This window comes from Lonchura striata, chromosome W, assembly GCF_050655825.1.
Source record: "Lonchura striata isolate lonStrDom1 chromosome W, ASM5065582v1, whole genome shotgun sequence".
Lineage (NCBI taxonomy): Eukaryota > Metazoa > Chordata > Aves > Passeriformes > Estrildidae > Lonchura > Lonchura striata.
In genome coordinates, this window is record NC_140743.1 from 1,287,543 (window position 1) to 1,306,591 (window position 19,049).

At 39.2% G+C, this 19,049-nt stretch overlaps 1 protein-coding gene across 3 annotated transcripts in view; it reads left to right on the forward strand.

Moving 5' to 3' along the window:
* Positions 1-17,405, forward strand: part of LOC146762970 (nipped-B-like protein) — a 162,772-nt gene extending 145,367 nt beyond the window's left edge. For all 3 annotated transcript variants that reach the window (XM_085571239.1, XM_085571240.1, XM_085571241.1), the window contains 9 exons: positions 4,928-5,101; positions 5,631-5,821; positions 7,581-7,688; positions 11,874-12,074; positions 12,482-12,628; positions 14,512-14,807; positions 15,132-15,306; positions 15,953-16,138; positions 16,704-17,405. In XM_085571239.1, the coding sequence (XP_085427365.1) occupies positions 4,928-5,101; positions 5,631-5,821; positions 7,581-7,688; positions 11,874-12,074; positions 12,482-12,628; positions 14,512-14,807; positions 15,132-15,306; positions 15,953-16,138; positions 16,704-17,069 (1,844 nt within the window). In that variant the 3' untranslated portion in view covers positions 17,070-17,405. The remainder of the gene's footprint in view (positions 1-4,927; positions 5,102-5,630; positions 5,822-7,580; positions 7,689-11,873; positions 12,075-12,481; positions 12,629-14,511; positions 14,808-15,131; positions 15,307-15,952; positions 16,139-16,703) is intronic.
* Positions 17,406-19,049: the final 1,644 nt, after the last annotated feature.

Genomic DNA, 19,049 nt, shown 5'->3' on the forward strand with positions numbered 1-19,049 from the left:
TAACAATCACTACTTATCATTACCTACAAAAACTTAACAACAATCACTATCTTATCTATAAAACTCAAAAATCATCATTATTTGTATTATTATCTATAAAAACCCAAAAGCAAAGATTACAAATTCAATACCAACATTCCATCTGACTGACATTCCTCAAATCTTTGTTTTCAGAAACATTTTTGGTAATTAAATCATTACTAATACTTCTATCTTTATACAGTGATTTTCATCTATATCCTATTTGAAATAACATTGATTCACATAATGTTCATCCTTCTTGGTATCTTGGAAAACACTCGGTATTGCTGTACTTTTCATTACGTCTTCTGACTCTTGTAAGGAATTGGAAAAATGCTGTTGAAATTTTTGCTGTAGTGTTGCGATCCCGCCATCGGTGGCGCTGCTGCTCTCGGCGTTGTTGCTGCCGTCTCCGGCGCCATTGCTAGGTGCTGCGGGGCCCCCCTGCACGGGCGCGCCGCCGCCATGGCTGTGTTTGCAGGGAGATGAGGGGGCGGCGCCGTCTCGCTCCCGTCCTTGCTGCGTCACCGTGGGGATGGGAGAGGAGACGCCCCTGCCGCGGCCGCGCCCCGCCTGCTCCGACTCCAGCGCAGCCGAGCCCCCCGGGAACGCCCATCTCACCCCTTGCGCTGTTGCTCGGCAACAAGGAACCTTCCATCTCTCGGCCGATGTCCGCTCCGCCCCGGGGCCGCCTCAGGCTCGGTGCCGGCTGGCCCCGCTCTGCCTGGCTCTGTGCCCGCCGCTCCGCGCTGCCTCTTCGTGCTGCTGCTTCTGCGCTCCGCCCGGGCGACTGGCCAGTGCTCACCGCCGCAGCCCACTGCTCGCCACCACAGCCCGCTGCCTTAGTTCTGCCAACCCGTTTCGCAAGGGACGAGGAAGGGCTTTCTGTAACTTTTCTTTGTCTTTTGCCCACCGAGTCAATTGCTGTAAGATTCGACTCTTTTTATCTTTTTCCCTCTCTCAGAGAGAATATGTGAAAGGAGCCGGGTGCTCTTCCTCGGACGCTCTCTATACGTCCCCTTTCTTTCTCTTTGCGGCTTACCTCCACCTCCGTGGGGCGCTCCGCTCGCTTTACTCGGCGAGGCAGCACCTCCGTTCCAGCTCCCGGCCCCGGCCACTTCCACACCCGCCGTTCGGGTTCCTCGTGAATGCCGGGGTCTTCTCTGCTCCAGCGGACTCTCGCAAACAAACAACGATAGGAAAAGTCTTTTTCCTCCCGTTGGGAACGGCCCAATTTGGAGTCTGGAGACTTTTGCTCCGTTCCACCTGATTCCCGTTCACAAAAAGTGAATTTGGGATCCCAGTCCCGTCGCCATAAAGCGATTTGTACCTCAATTTTCATCGTGCAACTCAAACTCGGCTCCCCATTACCCTAAAAGTAATTTGGGAACTTTTTCTGAGCCTCCTGAGTCCCAATTCGGGCGCCACTAAAAGCCAGGGAATCTCAGAAAAACGGGAAGCTGGACAGGACAAACGCAGGTCTGAACCAATGTGGTTAATCAAACGTTCTCCCTTTATTCGAGATAAGATGGTAGTTTATATAAGCTTCTACATAATTTACAAAAACAAAGGCATTCTGATTGGCAAGCTAACATTGTTTACCTTTTCCTTAAGGTGGTCAAACTTTTCACACTGCAGGTCTACTCTAATTCATGCTCGGATAGCTGATTACTTTGTAGTTACCTTAACATAATTTCTGACTGTGCCACAACTGAATTCTCACTGCATCAAAGGCTTTGAGGCTCCATCAAGGCTGCTTATCAGGCCTAGTCTGACTGGGTAGCTCAAACCTCATTCCAAACATAAATCATGACCTCTGTCTCTCAGAAATTCTGTAACAAGTGAATACCTTTTTGATGTATGACCAAGTCTTAAAAACCATCAAGTTTCCAAAGTAAATGGAGATGGTTTTTTTTTTTCCACATGCAAATATGTTGTAACTCCAAATATTGTTTTTCAGTCCTCAAGGTATGGTTAAAGAATAACTAGAAAAAAATGATGGAAAAACTTTGAGAATTTTAAGTGTAGGGACAGAAATTCCACAGAAATTGAGGGAACTCTGGCAGTTTATACCAACTGAGAGATGCTCTGTGAAATTTCACGAAGCATTGAGATGGTGCCACAGTCTAAATATTGCAGCTTATTTTGAGTCTTTGGCAGTATTTCAATTTTAAATAGATTCTTTGTCTGAAGGCATTAGTATAATATCTCAGTGACTTGCAGTAATACATGAACTGCCATTGAGTGGTTTGTATCATGTTCATCCTCTGCTCAAGGACCAAAACTGTACATGTAAGAGCATCTTGTTTGGACAGATAGGCCTTGGTTTCTGGAAGAGTTCAGTTCATGGTTATGGTTTAGTCTAAAGAAAGTTGTCTCCTATGTGTGTGAGCTTGTATTGTATGGTTTAACTGTGTATAAGAATTTTCCTCCTTATGCTGCTGTTTAGGTGACTTTTTAGATATTCTGGTACAGTTCAGGCTAGGGAGGACCTAGGATAAGGACTGAGACTGAATCTTGATTTGATATTCTGTGAGGAAGCCATTGCAGACAGCTGAGTGGGATTAGTGGCCTTAGAGTTGCCTCTGTTGCAAGAACAGTGCTATGGTGCTAACAACTAGCTGGAGGTTTTTCTAGGTATTGTATCAAGATGCACAACACTTACTGTAGTCCATTCTAATTTAATTGTTCTATACAAAATATTGCACATGGGATAGGGGCTGCCTTCCTAACCGTAGACATGATTGCTTTACTCATGGAGGCTGAGTGTTGTATTAATCAGAAATGTTCCTGAATTACAGACTGAACTGTGATCAGTTTGGGGAAGAGGAGAAAACAGGAGTAACTATCAGTAGGCATTCTTCAGATTTTTTAATTCTTTTTTCTCTGCCTGTAAGCATATCAGTCTTTATCTTAATTAAACCTCAGGAAACTGTTTTCAATGATATCTAAGTACTGGTTCCACTTTGAAGGTAGCTGCTTGGGTATACAGAGATGTAGTAGGCAGTGCAAAGTTCTGTTTTACAGGCTGGTAATATTTAATCAAGTTGTCAAATACATTCAACATTTATGTGCAGCAATAAGGTGAAAATTGCTAACAAGCTAATTCAAAATTTATATGCACTGAAGGCATCAAATGAAGAGTGTGTACTTTCCTTTTGGTAATTATTAGTGTGTCCTTACAGTAAGGACATTCAACAGTTTTAACCTTTGCTTTGGGATGTGTCACTGCTGTTGAGAGATTGAGTTTAACCATAAGTGTTATGGTTATGCTTCTCTTCCAGATGTGTACTTGCAAGGCAGATTGAGGAAAAAAAATTTTGTTAGTATCTAACAGGTAATGTCTTACTCAGCCAAGTTCAGTGCTTAACCTTAACAGAGTGAAAACAAAGGTATGAAGAGAAGTGGTGTGAGAGCAGCCCCAAGATGTGAAGTCAGTCCTTAAATGAACACAGCAGTTGCCTTTTTTCATCCCCTATGACAAATTCTTATGCCAAGTAAAATTTCTTCCCTGCTTACAGGGGATGGAAAAATAATAATTTCCCTAAGAGTACTGGTGGTTTTAGTTTATTTTAAATAAATGAATGAAAGAAAGAGAGTTATGGATTGTTACACATACATGCAAGTGCTTTCCATTTTCAAAATTAAACTTAAGAAATTGGTTGGACTTCCTCATAGGCGGTCAAGTTATAAACATCAATATACACCTGTATAGAGTGGACAATTATACTATGTACTTCAAAGAGGAGCATCATTCCTTTTCCTTTCACCTCTTTCCCCTCCATCTCCCCTGCCGTCTTTCCTTTTCCTGTTTTGAAATTGAAACGAGATCTTAAATGCACTTAAATCTTGCCCTAGACTTAGCCTTTACCTGCACTGTCTTTTCTGTGTGCACAGAGCCAGTTTTAAAAACCTGACTCAGTCTTCCATTTGTTACACCCACTTTTATACATTGCTTTCACATAATTTTATTTGCTTTCATTTTTTCCCCCATTCTTCTTTTATGTTTATGTTTTCTGTGTGTTCATTCAGAATCTTAATTTCCTATGGTCGTGAAAAATACACAATGTTTGCTTTTCTCACAGTCTTAAAAAAATTAATCAAGTAGTTAAATGTAGTTTAAATTGGGAAATTATTTTCCCATTACCATTTTTTTATGATACTCTGTAAGAGTTTGTTGGCCACACTCCTAAATCTACATATGTGATCTTAAATTATATATGCTGTTACTTATTTAGATCAAACTTTTTATGAAATAAAGACTTGACTGACTAAGAATAATCAGTTCTTTGTCAAGGGTAAGGCTGCATCTAAAAGCAGTTCTATAGTGTGTATCTTCTAACAGATGTAGTCTTGGGAATGCTTCAGGTAATTTTCAAGACACGACCTTAATAGGTATATGAATAATAACAGCGAGAGGTCTAAATTTTATTTTATTGTGTTTGCTATATTTTTTTAAAGATTTTATTGTTTAAATACCCAGGATATTTAGCAATTTTTCTACATTTTCTCTGTCTCCATATGAATAACTCTTCATAGCTTCAGCACAATGTTTTTCTCCAAATGTGTTAGAAAAACAATGAGTAATTTTTAGCAATGTTCCTCCCTTGCTCTTGGGAGACCTCCTAGTCATTGAGATGCAGACCAGTACACTGGACATGCTTCCAGACCTATATAACTCTTAGTTCAACTGCCCTGCATCAGGACCCCATCTTTATCTATCAGACAAATAATAGAACTCCTTATAAACTTAGAATGTTGTCCATATGAAAAAGCAATATTGTTTGTTGGCACTACACTTGGGAGGAGATAAATTTCATACGTCTATTTTGAAGAAAGACTTCAGAAGCAGAAATACAATTTCTAGGTAATAATATGGAATATTTCCTCTTTTTTCCACCCTTAGGATTTGCATTTATACAACACCCAAGTTTAATGTTTGAACAGGAAGTGAAGACCCTGTACAACAGCATTCTTTCAGACAAGAACTGTTCGGTAAACTTAAAAATCCAGGTGTTAAAAAACCTCCAGACCTACTTGCAGGAGGAGGATACACGTATGCAGCAGGCAGACAGAGACTGTAAGTGCTGAGTTCTTCTGTGCTGAGGCAGGCAAAATCTAACTTTCTTGCATACAATTACTATATACATGAACTGAGTAATTTAAGATTGTTATCTAGTTTGTAATATTGTACACAAGATATCTTAGAATAATTTTCAAGAATTCATTATGTTCATAGGTATATTGAGGTATGTAGCTTATTATTTACTTTCAGGATCCTGAAAGTAATCCAGAATGCATAATTGCTGTAACGATGGCAGTAATACTTTTTATCAAAATATTCTCTAAGGTTAATTAGCAGATACAAAATAAGAAATTGTAAAAAATAAAACCTTTATTGAGGAACGAGGCTTTAAATTTGTGTGACTTTAATTTTTTTAAGTATATTTGCTATCAGACTGCTTTATGTTTCATGAGCTCATAAACCCATTCTAAGATGGCTGAAATGTCTTTGTATTATAAAGCTTAAAGATAAGTATGCATCAAATAATAGCAAAGTAAATTATTATACTGTGGTCAGTGTGCTAATGCTTTCATCCTTTTTACAGGGAAAAAAGTAGCAAAGCAGGAAGATCTGAAAGAAATGGGTGATATTTCCTCAGGGATGAGTAGTTCCATCATGCAGCTATATCTCAAACAGGTCCTTGAGGCTTTCTTTCATACCCAGTCCAGTGTACGCCACTTTGCTCTAAATGTCATTGCACTGACATTAAACCAGGGTCTCATCCATCCTGTTCAGGTATGGTAAGCTTTTATGATGTGAACTTTTGTTTTGGTCTTCAGGTTTCAGAGTGTTTTACACTTGATAGATACATTTTTAGTTTTTCTCTTGCAGCTATGTTACAGTAATCTCTTATTGTAGCAAGGGGCCTTTACAGAAAGCATATTTTGAAATTTAGATTCCAAATGCTGTATTTTCTTGTCTTTGGATCAAGATCTAAAAGCCCAGCCAGTGCCTAAAGTGCACGTGCAAATGTACATTGGAGCATATTTCTGTTACAAATTTAACGTGTATCCCAAGCTCTTTTCTTTAATTCTTTATCCTGAAAACTGACAGCTTGTCTCCACCTCAATTCCCATGTCCTCCAAACACTATGGAATTTCAGAGTCAATGTCAGAACTTCAGTTATCATCACCATTATTCTTTGCTTACATAATTTTTTTTTTAATTATTTGTGTATAACACAACCATTGTGCATGTTCAGTCATAACTGGTGGTGTGTGGTCTAGGTTTTATTAAATGGTATTTTTTGTAGTGTAAATTGACTTTAGAGTTTGAGAGAACTGGAAATACTACCTGAAACGTCACACAATGTCTGTCACTTATAATGCCTTTGAGTCTCAATGGATATCAATGACTAGTGGTGTCCCTCAGAGGTCTATATTGGGATCAGTGTTATTTAATATCTTCATTAATGACACATACAAAGGGATTGACAGTACCCTCAGCAGGTTTGCAGATGACATGAAGCTGAGTGGTGGAAGTGACACACCTGAAGGACAGGGCCATCCAGAGGGACCTGGACAAGCTCAAAAAGTGGCCCATTGGAATCTCATGAGGTTTAACAAGACCAAGTGCCAGTGCTACACATTGGTCAGGCAATCCCCAGGATCAATCAAGGCTGGGGGATAAACAGATTGAGAACAGTCCTGGGGAGAGAGACTTGGGGGTGCGGGTTGGTGAGAGGCTGGACATGCCTTGTCCGTGTGCACTGGCACTCAGAAACCCCCTGTGGGCTGGACTGATCCCACAGTGTGGGGAGCAGAGGAGGAGGGGATTCTGCTCCTCTGCTCTGGTGAGACCCCACCTGCAGTGCTGCCTCCAGCTCTGGGGTCCCCAGCATAGGAAGGACACGGACCTATTGGAGCAAGTCCAGAGGAGGCACAAAGATGATCAGAGGGACTGAGCACCTCTGCTATGAGGAAAGGCTGAGAGAATTGGGATTGTTCAGCTTGGAGAAGGGAAGCTTTGTGGTGACCTAACTGTGAACTTTCGGGACCTGAAGGGAGCCAACAAAGATGGAGAGGGACTTTTACAAGAGTATGTAGTAAAAGGATGAGGGGAAATGGCTTCAAACTGACAGGGAGTAGGATTAGATTAGATATTAGGAAGAGATTCTTCCCCATGAGGATGGTGAGGCCCTGGAATAGGTTGCCCAGAGAAGCTGTGGCTGCCCCATCCCATGAAGCACCAGGTTGAACGGGGCTTAGAACAACCTGGTCTAGTGGAAGGTGTCCCTGCCCATGGCAGAGGGTTGGAACTAGATGACCTTTAAGGTCCTTTCGAACCCAAACTATTCTATGATAACACCGGTCTTTTGTGTATTTTGTACTATTTACTTGAAAAAAGTAGTCAGGTAGTAAGTTGCATAAAGCTTCCTATTCTAGTTTCTGAGTAGTCAGAATATAACATAAACAATACTGTAAGAAAAGAGCAAAGAGTGAGAAAGATGAGATATAGTGACTCTAAATAATAATTTCATTTGTTTTTTTTCAAGTGTGTGCCGTACTTAATTGCTATGGGCACAGATCCAGAGCCCTCTATGCGAAACAAAGCTGACCAGCAATTGGTGGAAATAGACAAAAAGTATGCTGGGTTCATTCATGTAAGTAATTCTTATTTATCATTTTACAAAATACTGTTATGTTACATTCTCTAGTGACTCAACACTTGGATAGGCCTCAGCTGCAGAAAAATAATATAAATAACAAATAAACAATAGCAATAACTATAAGCAGTTGTAAAGAAGATCCCAGCTCTTTTCCCTGATTGGAAATTTCTGTTTGTAGAAATAGAAAGGATATAATAATTTGAAGCATCTCTTCCAGTCTAAAAATTCCTTTACTTTATAATCCACAGTAGTGTTTTCCTCACTGAATAGTATGTTAAGAGCATTTATTTGATAAGAGGTAAGGACAGCTGTTTCATAATTTTAACAATGATTTTCCTGTATTAAGAGAGAGCACTTTGTAAAAGTAGAGGTCAGTATATATGTATTAAAACTTTAAGACATCAATGCTTTATAAATTATAATCTAAGCAGAAGGAACATAGGAAGATTTTAAGAACTGAGGGATCTTGCTACAAGGAAAATCTGAGGGCTAAGTGAAGACTTGTGGAGTTGTGGCATGGTGATGATAGTTCTGCTAAAGATCTGAAATTGAATTGCAGCACCCCTTCTTTATTTCAGAAGGCCTCAGTCTTAGTTCAGTGTGTATACTACATTGTGGGACTTTACAAATCTAATTGTATTCCACTGAAATTTGAGCATTGCACTGTTCATGGCATCCAAAAAGATACCTAACTGAAGTCAGACTTCATCACAGTCTGCAACTCCCTTGTGAGGGGAAGAAGAGGGGCAGACACTGATCTCTTTTTTAACCAGTGACAGGACTCTAGAGAACAGCTGTATCTGTGTCAAGGGAGGTTTAGGTTGGATATCAGGAAAAGGTCCTTTACCCAGAGGCTGGTTGGGCACTGGAACAGGCTCCCCTGGGAACTGGTCACAGCACCAAGCCTGACAGAGTTCAAGAAGCATTTGGACAACACTCTTGGCACATGTTGTGATTCTTCAAGATGGTGCTGTGCATGGCCAGGAGTTGGACTCGATGATCCTTGTGAGTCCATCCAATTCACCATATTCTGTGAGTCTGTGAATGAAGTGGTGACTGGTGGCCATCTTGGCCACAGTGACCACTGAGCAATCAAGTTTAAAATCTCTGTTGCCAGGAAGGAAAGTGCCAGCAAAACCTCAACTCTAGTCATGAGGAGAGCAAACTTCAGGCTGCTCAGGGAAATATCAAATAAGGTCCCCTGGGAAAATACTTTTGCAGATGCTGGGTCCATCAGTGCTTCTCACTTTTTAAACATCTCGTCCTAAGGGCACAGGAGTAGTCAATTCCCAGATGTCAGAAGTCAGGCAGGCAAGGCAGAAGGGCAGCTTGGCTGAACAGGAATCTTCTCTTGGAAATAAGGCTATAAAGGAAGGTGTATGCCCAGTGGAAGCAAGATCAGGTGGTATGGGAAGAATACAGAGATGCTGCTCACCATTGGAGGGAGAAAATCTGTGTGGCCAAAGCTCAATTGGAGTTGGACAGTTGTGCTGGTTCTGGCTGGGGTAGAGTTAATTTTCTTCCCAGAGGCTGGCATTGGGCTGTGTTGGGGTTTGTGTTGAACACAGAGTTGATAATACAGAGATGTTTTTGTTATTGCTGAGCTTGCACAGAGCCAAGGCCTTTTCTGCTCCTTGTACGCTGGGGAGGGAGCTGGGGGTGCATGGGAGGTTGGGAGGGGACACAGCCTGGACAGGTGACCCCAACTGACCCAAGGAATATTCCAGACCATATGGCATTATGTTCAGTATGTAAAGTGGGGGGAAGAAGGAGGAAGGGGGGGGACATTTGGAGTGATGGTGTTCATCTTCCCAAGTCACTGTTGCACAGGATGGGTCCCTGCTCTCCTGGAGGTGGCTGAACACCTGCCTGCCCTTGGGAAGGGCTCAAGGAATTTCTTGTTTTGCTTTGCTTTTGTGCATGGCTTTTGCTTTCCTTGTTAAACTGACATTCTCTCAACCCAGGAGTTTTCTGGCTTTTACCCTTCTGATTCTCCTTCCCATTCCACCAGTGTGGGAGTAGAGAGGGGGGTTGAGCAAGCATCTGCATGGTGCTTAGTTTCCAGCTGGGCTTAAACCACAATTGTGGGGGGCAATAAAAAGAGTCTTTTTAAACATCAGTAGTAAATGGCAGTGCAAAAATGACATCAGCCCATTCCATGATGAGAATGGCCACCTTACAAACAGGGACATGGACGAGACAGAGATGTTTAATGCTTTCTTTGTCTCTGTTTTCAACACCAGTGACAGACCAAGGGGGTCCCAGTGCCCTGAGCTGAAGGACCATGTCTGTGAGAATGATCAACTCCCAGTCAACCCTGAAAATGTGTGGGTTCTGCTGTTCCAGCTGGATCCCTATAAGTCTATGGGGCGTGATGGGATTCATCCCAGGCTACTCAGAGCTGCTGATGTGATTCCAAAACCTCTCTCAATGATTTGTGAGTGGTCTTGGGAATCTGGAGAGGTCCCATCTGACTTGTAGCTGGGGAATGTTGTCTCGATTTTCAAGAAGGGCAAGAAGGAGGCCTCCAAGTCTCGCCTGTCAGTATCTCTTCAGTGCCTTGTAGAGTTATGGAGGAGATTATTCTGGGACGTATTGAAAAGTACCTGAAAGACAATGCAGTCATCAGTCACAGCCAGCACAGCTTCATGGGGGGAAAGTCCTGCTTATCAAACCTGATTTCCTTTTATGACAAGGTAACCCACCTGGTTGATCAAGGGAAGCCAGTTGATATAAACTTTTTGGATTTGAGCAAAGCTTTCGATACTGTCTCTCACAGGATCCTTCTGGACAAAATGTCCAGCCCCCAGCTGGATAAACACATCATGCAGTTGGGTGAGCAACTGGCTCACGGGTGGGGCACAAGGGGTTATAGTAAATGGGGTGACATCAGACTGGTGGCCTGTCACTAGTGGGGTTCCATAGGGATCTTCAATATCTTCATTAATGACCTGGACACAGGACTGGAAGGGATACTGAGCAAGATCACAGACAATACAAAACTGGGAGGAACTGTTGACTCCACTGAAGGCAGGGAAGCCCTGCAGAGAGACCTCGACCAATTAGAGGACTGGGAAGTCACCAACCATATGAAGTTTAACAAAGTCAAGTGCCAGATTCTTCTCCTGGGATGGGGCAACCGTGGATGTACAGACAGAATGGGGAATGAGAGGCTGGAGAGCAGCTGTGGGAAGGAACCTGAGGGTCCTGGTCGATGACAAGTTGAATATGAGTCAGCGGTGCCCTGGCAGCCAGGAGGGCCAACTGTGTCCTGGGGGGAATCAGGCACAGCATCACCAGCAGGTCAAAGGAGGGGATTGTCCCACTCTGCTCTGCACTGGGGCAGCCTCATCTTAAGTCCTGGAGGCAGTTTTGGTCACCACAATATAAGTATATAAAGCTATTAGAGACCATCCAAAGGAGGGCACAAAGATGGTGAAGGGCCTTGAGGGGAAGCCATATGAGGAGCAGCTGAGGGCACTTGGTCTGTTCAGCTGGAGGAGACTGAGGGGAGACCTCATTTCAGTCTACAACTTCCTCATTAAGGGAAGAGGAGGGGCAAACACTGTTCTCTCTTCTGTGGTAACCAGTGACAGGACCTAAGGGAACAGCTGGAGCTGTGTCAGGGGAAGGTTAAGTTGGGTAGTAGGAAAAGGTTCTTCACCCAGAGGGTTGTCAGGAACTTAACAGGCTCCCCAGAGCAGTGGCCATGGCCCCAACACTACCAGAGTTTAAGAACTGTTTGGACAAACTCTCAGGCATAGTGTGAGATTGTTGGGGTGTTCTGTGCAGGGCCGGGAGGTGGACTTGATGATCCTTGTGAGTCTCTTCCAATTCAGGATATTCTATGAATCTATGATTCTTAAAAATTGTTTAAATTTGGGTACCTGGCTGTAGTTGCTAAACAGATCATCTGTATGTTTCTAACACAGAAGCAGTTCACAATACATTTTGATCTCTATCACAAATTCTGTTTAAATCTGTATGCTTTCTCAAAAGGCAGTAGTGCACCTCAGTGCCTGTTTAAAAGTTAAACTTCAGGTGAAGAACCACTTAAAGGAAAAAAATATTAAAAAGTGTCTAGAAGTTTCTGTTGTCAGGCATTTGTTTACTTCCCACTTTCAGTGTTACTGCTTGAAAGCAATTATTTAAATAAAAATAAGTACTTTTCCATTTCAGATGAAAGCAGTGGCTGGTATGAAGATGTCTTACCAGGTACAACAGGCAATCAATACCTGCCCACAGGATCCTGTGAGAGGTTTTAGACATGATGAATCATCCAATGCATTGTGTTCACACCTATACTCCATGATTCGAGGGAACCGTCAACATAGACGAGCATTTCTCATTTCCTTACTCAACCTCTTTGATGATACTGCAGTAAGCACCACATTTCCTTCAGTTAAAAAAAAATACCATTACAAGCTTAAATTCTCCTTTTGTAATATATTTTTATGACATAATTATTGATAGCTTTATTTCCCTAAGGTACTTTGTTTTGCTTTATAATATAAGGTATTTACCTAATAGAATGCATTACTCGCTTTTGCATCATTCAGTATCTTTCTATACTCAGTTTAGGTTGTTTAGGAATAATGTATCTTTAGGTATGACTAAATTTTGCATATATATATATATATATATGTTGTTTAGAGTGCATTTGGGGGGAATGTAGAATAAAATTTGTGATTTCTTTTATTTTTTGTTTTAAACTGTTAGGAACACAGGATAAGTATATAATAAGATATTTGTATGTCTAGTTATATGTACTTTTTTTTAACTTCCAGAAAACAGAGGTGAATATGCTCTTGTACATAGCAGACAATCTAGCCTGTTTTCCTTATCAAACACAGGAAGAGCCACTGTTTATAATGCATCATATAGACATTACATTATCAGTTTCTGGTAGCAACCTACTACAGTCATTTAAAGAGGTATGTGCATTTATATTTTAGTAGATTTATTATGGTGGCAGCATAAGCTTCTATATAATTTGGTCAATTTCTCAGTGAATACAGTACCGTTATTATTATATGGACCAGTATTGTTAGTTTGTAACTGGTAGTTAAAAAACAACCCTTTCTGTTCTGACCTGTATCTGGTAGACACTAGTTAAATTTTTTTCTTATATTGCTGCTTATGTTATTAAAAATGAATGACAATTTCTGAGATATTAATATTAAATCTATATAATTCCCTAATATTTATGAATTAATTGGAATTAATAATAATTGCATGTATAATTGTAATAACAAAATCCCATTTACTTTTTCTTTTGTTGTCAAGTAACTGATGGCAACGCCATATGTGTCACCTAGGAGAATTTAAATACATTCTTTATTGCAAGAAAAGAGTATGCAATGTCTTTTCTTAAGGTAGCATATAAGAACCCAAATGATGGTATAGTATCTGTTGCTATGGCAATACACAATCCTGTAAGAAAAAGGCCTTTGTTTCTTGTGCTGTCCAGTTTTGAGCTGCTTAGGACAGGAGAGACATGGAGCTCTGGAGTGGGTCCAGCAGAGGCTGTGAGGATGATTAAGGGACTGGAGTACCTCTCTTATGAGGAAAGGCTGAGGGAGTTGGAACTGTTCAGCCTCGAGTCATCTGTCAGAGGACCTTATCAATGTCTGTCAGTGTCTGCAGGGAAGGGTCAGAGAATGGACCAGGCTCAGCTCAGTGGGGCCCAGCAATGGGAGCAATGGGACAAGAGGAATGGGCAGGAACTGATGCCCAGAAGGTTCCATATGAACTTGAGGAAGAACTTCTCTGTGCGGTGACCGAGCACTAAAACAGATTGCCCAGAAGGGGTGTGGAGTCTCCCTTGCTGGAGATATTCCAGACCCATCTGGACATAATCTTGTGCCTTGTGCTCTGGGATGACCCTGCTGGAACAAGGAGGTGGAACCAGATGACCTGCTGTGGTCCCTTCCAACCTGACCCATTCTGTGATTCTTAAAGACTTCAGTGTCTTCATTTCCTGGACAACTTTAACAGTAGAAGGTCCAAACTGTCAGGAAGCAAACCCATTTCTAGAATTTCGAATCTGAATAGTAAGTACAAGTCAGTGTTGATACCTGGAAAGAACACTGCTTTGAATTCTCACCCTACCAAAGTCAATTTTTAATTTTCTAGAAAAAGACAGCTTCTTTAGATGGGGGACCAGAATGTAGAGGATGAAATCCTGCTTGGGACATCTTAAGTTCTGTGTTATGAAAAAGCATACTATGTGCAGTAATAATGCAGGTATGAAATTCTGTAGCTCTGCAAGTAGTGGAACTGGATATTATTAATACTGTATATGCTGATTTGAGGGGCTCTCTGGTCAGCAGTGTAATTAGTGTCATAGAATTTTAACAGAGACAAGGATTAGAACCATCTTGGACTAGTTTGTATCAATGTACATATGGAAATATATGTAACATGAAATAATTATATTCAGGTGAAAAAAAATGAAATTTTCTTCCTGATTTATTTTATTTGGTTTTTATTTCATTTTACTGTCGCCGATAACAAACTTGAGCAGTCTTTTTAAGAATAACATGCCAGTGGAGTACTTCTTACTTCAGTTCTTTCTGTAACCACCTTTCAAAAAAAGTGGATTTTGGATCAATTTTTCAGGGACCTTGAATTCAGCAATTTTTTGGTCATAAATTATTTTAATCTTTGAATATAAAGTTATGAAAATCAAGTTATGAATTATTAACATTGTTCAGGGAATTTTTTCCTAATTTAAGTCAATAATGATTTTTTTAGAAATGTACATGATGCTACTTACCCTAATTTTGGAATGTGTGTTAACTTCTCTGTCTCACAGTCTATGGTGAAAGACAAAAAAAAGGAAAGAAAGCCTTCATCAGACGAGGAGACTGAGAGTGACAGTAACTGTGGTAGTGAGAGCAAAAGTGAGGAGGAAGCTTCTAAGCCTCGGAGGTTACGGAAACGAATAAACTCTGATTCAGATTCTGATGAAGAAAATGATATAAATGCCGTGATGAAATGTTTACCAGAAAATTCAGCTCCTTTAATTGAATTTGCAAATGTCTCCCAAGGCATATTATTACTTTTGATGCTGAAACAGCATTTAAAGAACCTCTGTGGATTCTCTGATAGGTAAGGATATTTAGACAATAGGCCATCTTGTTATCTAGTGAGTTCTTTGTAAGGATAAAGTTTGGAAGAAGTTGGAGGGAGGTGTTTAGTTGATTGTTAATAATTGCAGTAGATTTGTATAAGAGAAAAACATAAATAGAATTGGTTGAATGTAATGAAACTGGCTTAGAAAAAGTAATGATTTCATTTCTTACCAGGATGTCTAATATATACAGAATGGTTAAAATATAACTACTTATATTGAATATTTTTAAAAACTTTTCCTTGAAATTGTTTTGGACTTTGCTTAAAAGCTCTTTCTTCCCTTTTGTTCTCTTTAAACAGTAAAATTCAGAAATATTCTCCATCTGAATCTGCAAAAGTGTATGATAAAGCTATAAACAGGAAAACAGGAGTATATTTCCATCCAAAACAAACTCTGGATTTTCTGCGGAGTGATATGGCTAATTCTAAGATCACTGAAGAAGTGAAGAGGAGTATAGTAAAACAGTACTTAGATGTAAGTAAAGTTGCTTTGCAGAAAATCTGAAATCCTTTCAAACTAGGTAGCAGTGTAAACTTGAAAGTAGATGCTGATGTATTGGAAGAAGATTTCAAAATGTTACATTTCTGGTAATCTTTTGTGATGGATCGCTGATAACTCACAATTTCCTTTCAGGATGTTTAACAGTATTACCTTTCAAAGTATTCTAATAAATTTAAACACAATAAAAATTAATTTCAACTGAAGGATATTTATCTTTGCAGAGTATTTTCTAATTTCTGGTATCCATCTTGTATAACACTACCATATAACTTGTTCACTTTATCCCTGACTTTCTGTCATAGGAACCTCTAGAGACTAGATCCTAGTGTATTTACCCTTTGTTTTTCTTTTTTCTTTTCCAATTCTTTAAAATATTAACTAGAGAAAACTTGCAATTTTGGAAACACAGGAAGAAAGCTTTTCCATATCTACTAGAAAATGAAAGTAAAATATTTGTACAACAAAACACAAGCTGTTGAAGTTTGAAGTTTTCTGCCATTTGTTTTACACTGTTTCTTTAACTTTTCATTTGTTTTTTATTTAATGTAGTGTGATATGAATGTCTGTTTTTAAAGTTTGAATGTAAACTGATCTGTTTTTTGGGGGGTTTATTTAATAGTTCAAGCTCCTTATGGAACATTTGGATCCTGATGAAGAGGAAGAAGATGGAGAGGTGTCAGCTAGCACAAATGCTCGGAACAAAGCAATTACCTCACTTCTTGGAGGAGGCAGCCCTAAAAACAATGCAGCTGAGACAGAGGATGATGAAAGTGATGGGGAGGATAGAGGAGGAGGCACTTCAGGGGTGAGGCGGAGGAGGAGTCAACGTATTTCACAGCGTATTGCGTAAAATTATTTTTATGTGATTATAAATGTCAGTCTATTATATTAAATGTACACCAAGTAATGTAATCTACATGAAAAAAAAACCATTTTGTAGATAGAGATTCTCTACTTAACCATTTATACAAGTTTTGTAGAAAGTTTAACAGAAAAGACAATAAAAAAAACCACAAACTAGAAAATGAGATTTATCCCATATAAAAATTTATTCATTTTCCTTTGGAATGTACTGTGTGTTATCCTTTTTATTGTTGCCAAGTTTTTATGTAGCTTTATGATTTGTGTGTATATATAATTTTATATATCAATAAGAGATAAAGACACGGGTACAAATTAAGAGTATGTGGTTTTACAAGGATATGTTAACCCCTTGGCGCTGGCGGTCGCGGTGCGTCTCATTGCCGGCAATGGAATGTGTGCCGGGGAATCCCAACTCCCGGCGTCAAGGGATTAAAAGCAATAAAAGCAATAATTTCACTAAAGTTCTTTTGTGTAACACTTGGTCTTTTTTCCCCCCAATGTTTTAGTCATTGAGAAGGTCAAAACGAAATTCAGACTCTACAGAGTTGGCAGCACAGATGAATGAAAGTGTTGATGTCATGGATGTCATCGCTATTTGCTGTCCAAAGTACAAAGACCGACCACAAATTGCAAGAGTAGTACAGAAAACCAGCAATGGCTTCAGTGTTCAGTGGATGGCAGGCTCCTACAGTGGCTCCTGGACTGAGGCTAAGCGCCGTGATGGCCGCAAACTGGTGCCTTGGGTAGACACTATTAAAGAGTCAGACATTATTTACAAAAAAATTGCTCTAACGAGTGCTAATAAGCTGACTAATAAAGTTGTTCAAAATTTACGATCGCTGTATGCTGCCAAGGATGGAACTTCCAGCTAATGAATTTGTACACACAGCCAAATTTACAGGAATTGAAATAACAGAAAAACTTGAGAGATCAACTTTCTGGCAAAAAAAAAAAAAAATCAGTTAAATGAAGAGTAAGAATGGAATCTGGGACGCAAGAAAAAAGAAGGAAATATTTGGTAAACATTTATGTGGGAGCTTCCTTCGCTGTTGTGCAGCAGAAACTTCTCAGTTCATTTTTACTCCCACTGTATTATAGTTTAAAAAATTGTTTATACCTTGAAAAAAAACCTTTCTGTTAAAAAATAAACAAGTGAATGTTGGAATTTAGTCTGTTAATGTTCTTAATAAAGTGTTCTTGGAGTTTAACCTAGCAGCGGATGGCTTTCTTTAGCGTAGCCCAGTTTCCCGGGAAGCATTGTTTTTACAGGCTGTAAAGTGGCAGAATCTCCCGGATATATAATTTTTTCTGTTAAGGGAAAAAAAAAAAAAAGCATGCAGTATCTATGACCTATCTGCAGGAGGAGTTTTTGTAAATGTAGATTTTTATATATTAGGTCACCCTGAAATACTACAAGAAAAGGGATCCCCAGCAAATCTGGTGGAATGCATACTGCAATAAATTTTTTTACTTCTCTTTGTTACTTGTCTGTTTCCATTTGAATTTCTTATTGTAAAGATCTGTTTAAATCCATTTATATTATTTTGCGGTCTTTTATGTAAAATTTACTATATTAGTGGTTTTCAAAACAAGACAAAATATTGTTTATACAGTTTTATAGGCTTTCTGAATAACTGATATCTTTTTATTTTTTATCCCTTAAAGGGTGTAAACACAAGTTAACTCCAGGGGTTTATTGTATCCTGCAGTATTTAGTATTAACGATATGATTTAGCACTGTGCCAAACACATTTTCAAGAGTACATTTTGATATAAAAAGAAAATATAGTTTATTCCTTGTATGCTTCAATTTCTTTCTAATGCTGTCCAAATGGTAATTTATGATAGTTTAAATTTGGGGAAAGCTGAATGACTATTTTGCTTGGGCTAACTGGCCATGTACACATTTCTCTGGGTTAATATAGAGAGGCTTGTGTCAAGAAGAGCTAGCTACCAGTATCTGAGGAGTGAATGGGTATGAGTCTGGGCAATTATGCTACATTCCTTCACAAATTAACTAAAAAAAAAATGTTTGTATATTAGCCTATTTTTTTTACTAATTGAAAGATGTTTTCACATTTTGTAAATTGAAAAAGTACTATTGAAAGCTTTCAGAAGCATTTGTTTTGACTACGTTGCCACAAGCCTTTCAAAAGCAGATTGCCTTTCCAGAGAGTAACAAAACCAGCAGATTTATAAACAAAAAAAATCTAAAACAACTGAACTTTTTAGGGACATATAAACCCTCCTGTGTTTTCAAATATGTTTATCTAAAACAGTTGTTCCTTATTAAGTAAATATTTACCTTATGTTTATTTTCTTTTATGAATTTAATATGTGGTAGCAGACTTTTTATTAAACTAGCTTGCGGAATTCTAATACGTTATTCGATTTGTGAGGAATAGTATCAGTATTCCAAAATATTCTCATGTACAGAAAAAGCATTAAACCTAATTGATTGATAACTCCTCAGAATCTAGTTAGTAATTGTTCCCATGGGAAATGCCTTTTTACTGTTTCACCACTGAAATTTTTCTAAACAGAAATATTTTCTCACCTTTTTGTTTTCACAGTTAATGGTGTTTTCTTCACTGTGCAAAAAGCCACATCTTATGCTAAAATTCATATTGTTAAAGTAGGGAGAAGCAGAAAAAGCAGAAGTCACCCCTGCAGTTCTGGAAGCAGGACATTTTTGTACCAAATGATGAAATACTGTATTTCTCAGGGCCAGGAGCAGCTTTTATAGTGTGAGTTTGATACTTTGAGAATATGTCATATGTCACATTACTAGTAGAAAGAGTTAAAAGTACTTCACAAGGAAACTACTGAATTATTAAGAAAAATCATTTCAA